This window comes from Verticillium dahliae, genomic scaffold (genome assembly GCF_000150675.1).
Source record: "Verticillium dahliae VdLs.17 supercont1.22 genomic scaffold, whole genome shotgun sequence".
Taxonomy (NCBI): domain Eukaryota; kingdom Fungi; phylum Ascomycota; class Sordariomycetes; order Glomerellales; family Plectosphaerellaceae; genus Verticillium; species Verticillium dahliae.
In genome coordinates, this window is record NW_009276918.1 from 199,568 (window position 1) to 203,118 (window position 3,551).

Below are 3,551 nucleotides of genomic sequence, written 5' to 3' on the forward strand. Positions count from 1 at the left end.
GTCGTGGAGTGGGACCTGAGGTTGTTGCTCCGAGAGACGAGCGAGAGGGACAGTCACGATTGTAGTCCTGGCTTTCCTGTCACCAGGCCCCTCCTAGGTCGATCAATTGCTCGATTCCATCAGGGTATCGGCCGTGCGAGATGCTGCCGACGTTGCCGCGCCTCAGTAGGTCAGTAGTCGCGCATTATGGCGCAGACACAGCAACCTTTCGCGCGCTTCAGGGCGGAAAACTGAGTTTGCTCGCCACAGATTGCTGGCCGAGACGGGCCGTAAGCTTTTCGACAAGTGGACCGAATAAAAAAAAGAAGGGACCATCTGAAAAGAGGCAACAGTCCTTGCGCAACGAGTCAGATTGTCAGGAGGTCATGAAGGTCTGGCCACCGAGCAAGCGCAGATGGCCTGTTCGGGCGGGTGACTGGAGGGCGATCTGAACTTGCGACTGTGAGGTGCATGTGCATGTGGAAGGAAGGGAGGGAGCGAGCCGTACCCTTAGTACAGGGCGGTGCGACGGCAGCCCCCCTAGTGTAGGGGTTATCGGTAACAACCGGTGTATGGTCTGCAGTTAGTCCGGAGGGGCACCGGAGGAGGAGGGGTAGAGGAAGAGGGGGAGGGGGAGCCATACAACATGACTGACATGTCTGTCGATCTCGCGATCTGGCAGCGGATGAGAGAAGATCGGCTGGAGGATGTCAAGTGCGAGTGGGGTGAAGAGGGAGACAAACTACTGGGAAAGGGTGAAGCTGAGGGCGATGCTCAGGGAGAAGGGTGCATCGAAAAGAGCTATCGTCAACCCTTTGTCTCCCTCCACATTGTCTCGGATGACCTGCTGCTCGGCCAGAAGCAAAGTGCCTCTCAGCTTGCGTGGTTGTTGCATGAACTGATGGCCAGGACAAAGACAGAATAGTGACCAGAGGGGGAGAGCGCTGAGGGAAGCGGGGGGCGGCAAAAGCAAGGTGAGCACTTGGCGACCCTGGCGAAGATCGATATCGCGCTCCCTTACAGACAACCGGGGCGCCTGAAGGAGGTTTGGCTGTTTCGGGCCCTTCCATCGAGGTGTAGCAAGGACATTGTGGGTGGGGGGGGGGGGAGAGAGAAGAAGCGCGAGTGAGCTAAGACAGTGAAGCCCGGACTTGTACCTGTCCAGACCACGAGGATGGTCCAGATGTAGTTCATGCGTCGCGGTCAGGTACCCCAGGCTGCAAGGACGATGCCACTCAGAGTAGTCGCGACCAAAGACATGAGGGAGGGCAGGCGCGACGCACTGTGGCTCACTGTACCTGACCAGACCAGGTCTTCGGGCCAACCAATCAGATGCACACAGGCGACCCACCTTCCATTGCCGGTTGAGCGACGGGATCTGCCTGCCAACTTGTGACCTTGGGCCTGCGCAGACCTTAACTACAGGCCCCCGTAACCGCCCACCTGCCATTCCGACCCTCACTTCTCCCTCCTTCAACCCACCCACGCCTGCCAGTTCTGCCGCATCCGTCAACACTTCAAACCATCACCCATTCCACCGCATCCGGCACCAGAGACTCCAACTTCACCAGCACTACACCATTAAAGAGAGAGCTCCATCGTCTTTGAAACGTCTTTCTTCAGGCTATTCACCATCCACACACTGCTCTATTCGAACCCGGCGCATTCAATCTCATCGTCGCAAACCAGTCGCAGACCAGTCGCATCCCGCCGCAAGCGCCCATCACCAACCTCTTCCACCACCCAACTCAACCAGAACCACCCACAATGCTGATGCCCTCAGCCTTCTCGTGCGATGCGTCGCAGCAGCACTACCAGTCATATCCTCACACTCGCCTGCAGTCGGCCCTCTTCGCCTCGCCGCCCGCCAGCCCCCCTACCCTTACCTCCACACCCGCCATTGGCAACATCTTCAACACCTGCCGCTCGCTGCAGTCTCTCCTCACAACACCACCACCACCAGAGCGCGCGCAATTGACCCAGCTGCCCACACCGCCCATGGCTCACGCGCCATCGCCTATCAAGCTCCGCCTGCGCCCTCGCGCGCCAAGGCCCGACAACTCCTCTGCCCCCGACTCCCGCCCTCGCAAGAAGATTGTGAAGCGCGCGCCGCCCCGGGGCGCAAACAAGCGCCGTCGTGGTGCCGATGACGACCTTGGTCGCATGGACCTCACAAGCGACGACGACAGCGATAACCAGATTGAAGCCGACAGCGAGAGCGACGCCGACGTCCCCGCCATGCCTGCCGCTCCCTCTACGCCGAAGCGCGCGCGCATCGCTCCCGAGGTCATCCCCCTCGGCCTCGCCCGTACCGACTACCACAACCTGCACGCTGCGTCAGATACAAACCTGCCCCTCCTGAACCTGGCGCAAGGCAGCGGTGTCGAGGTGGAGCGTGATGGCGAGCACTGGAGCACCGAGGACGATCGCATCCTCGTGGAACTTGTCCTCGAGAAGCTTCGTCTCAGCAAGACAGAATGGCAAGACTGCGCACGCAGCCTGGGCAAGGACCGCAACAGCCTGTCGCGCAGGTGGCGGAGCCTCATGGCCCAGGGCGATGTCGGACTCAAGCCTACGCGCGCGAGTCGACGGGGCAAGCTCCACGGAACGTGGTGAGCACAAGCGCACTTGTCGCTCTTTCTATCTATTGTATAATCTTCGGGCGCATGTGCCCATTTTTGTGTGTTTAAAGCATGGCTGTGGATACGGCGTTTACATGGAGATATGGCCCCTCGAGGCTTGGATTGGTACCGCATTGGGTCTGACATCGCGCCAGATGCGCTTGATTTTTGGGAGGCTTTCTAGAGAACCAGAACGTTGCGCGAACAATGCGACGCGAATTGAATCATCAACTTCATACCAACTCTTGGCCCCTGCTTCACTGATCTGTGACGTGTATTCCTTTTTCTTTACATCTTCATGTGCAAGGCACTGGCGCGCGGTTTCACCTTGCGATTGACAACCTCTGCAATTGTCTGTCGCACCTGGATGACCTCTCAGAGCCAGCACCGACGCGATGCGACGCAATTGCGACAGGCACTTGATAATCGCCCAGTCAACAACCCTCATGGTCCTCCCCTCCCCCCTCCTCGGGGTCCCTCGTCCCGGGAATTTTCAGGGTCCCCCCTCAGACCCCGAAACCCAGCGTCCAGGCTGGCACAAGGAGTGGAAAAAAAACCCAGTGGCCGGTTGTGCGAGGCCTTTGCACAAAACGAAGTGGCTGGGGCTCTGAGACACACAGATTTCGCTTCCGTTTCCGCAAACGGGGATGGGGGCGGAGGGGAGAAACTCTTCACTGGCAAGACTGGCAAGACTGGATCTCCCCCAAACGGTGCACAGGCCCCTCCCGGGTGCCCCAGCGGCCCCAGCCACTTCACAGAATTCCAGCACAATGCCCTTGTCTGCACAAGCAGTGAGACCCCCCCCCCCTGAAGACCCCCCCCCAATTTAAAAAAAAATGGATCGGTATATTAGATGGACGACCAGTCTGAGGTTCCCCCGTGATGTAACGCTCAACACATGAGTTTTCTTATGTTTCCGCACGTGATGTTAAGCCCGGCCAAACCACGAAC

The 3,551-nt window shown here is 58.9% G+C and overlaps 1 protein-coding gene across 1 annotated transcript; it reads left to right on the forward strand.

The window, feature by feature from the left end:
• Positions 1 to 1,484: 1,484 nt before the first annotated feature.
• VDAG_08746 (uncharacterized protein) lies at positions 1,485 to 2,595 on the forward strand (the record flags this gene model as incomplete). Its single annotated transcript, XM_009651063.1, has 1 exon — positions 1,485 to 2,595. Exon 1 carries the CDS (start codon positions 1,747 to 1,749, stop codon positions 2,593 to 2,595), a length of 849 nt encoding a protein of 282 aa, XP_009649358.1. The 5' UTR covers positions 1,485 to 1,746.
• Between the last annotated feature and the right edge of the window lie 956 nt (positions 2,596 to 3,551).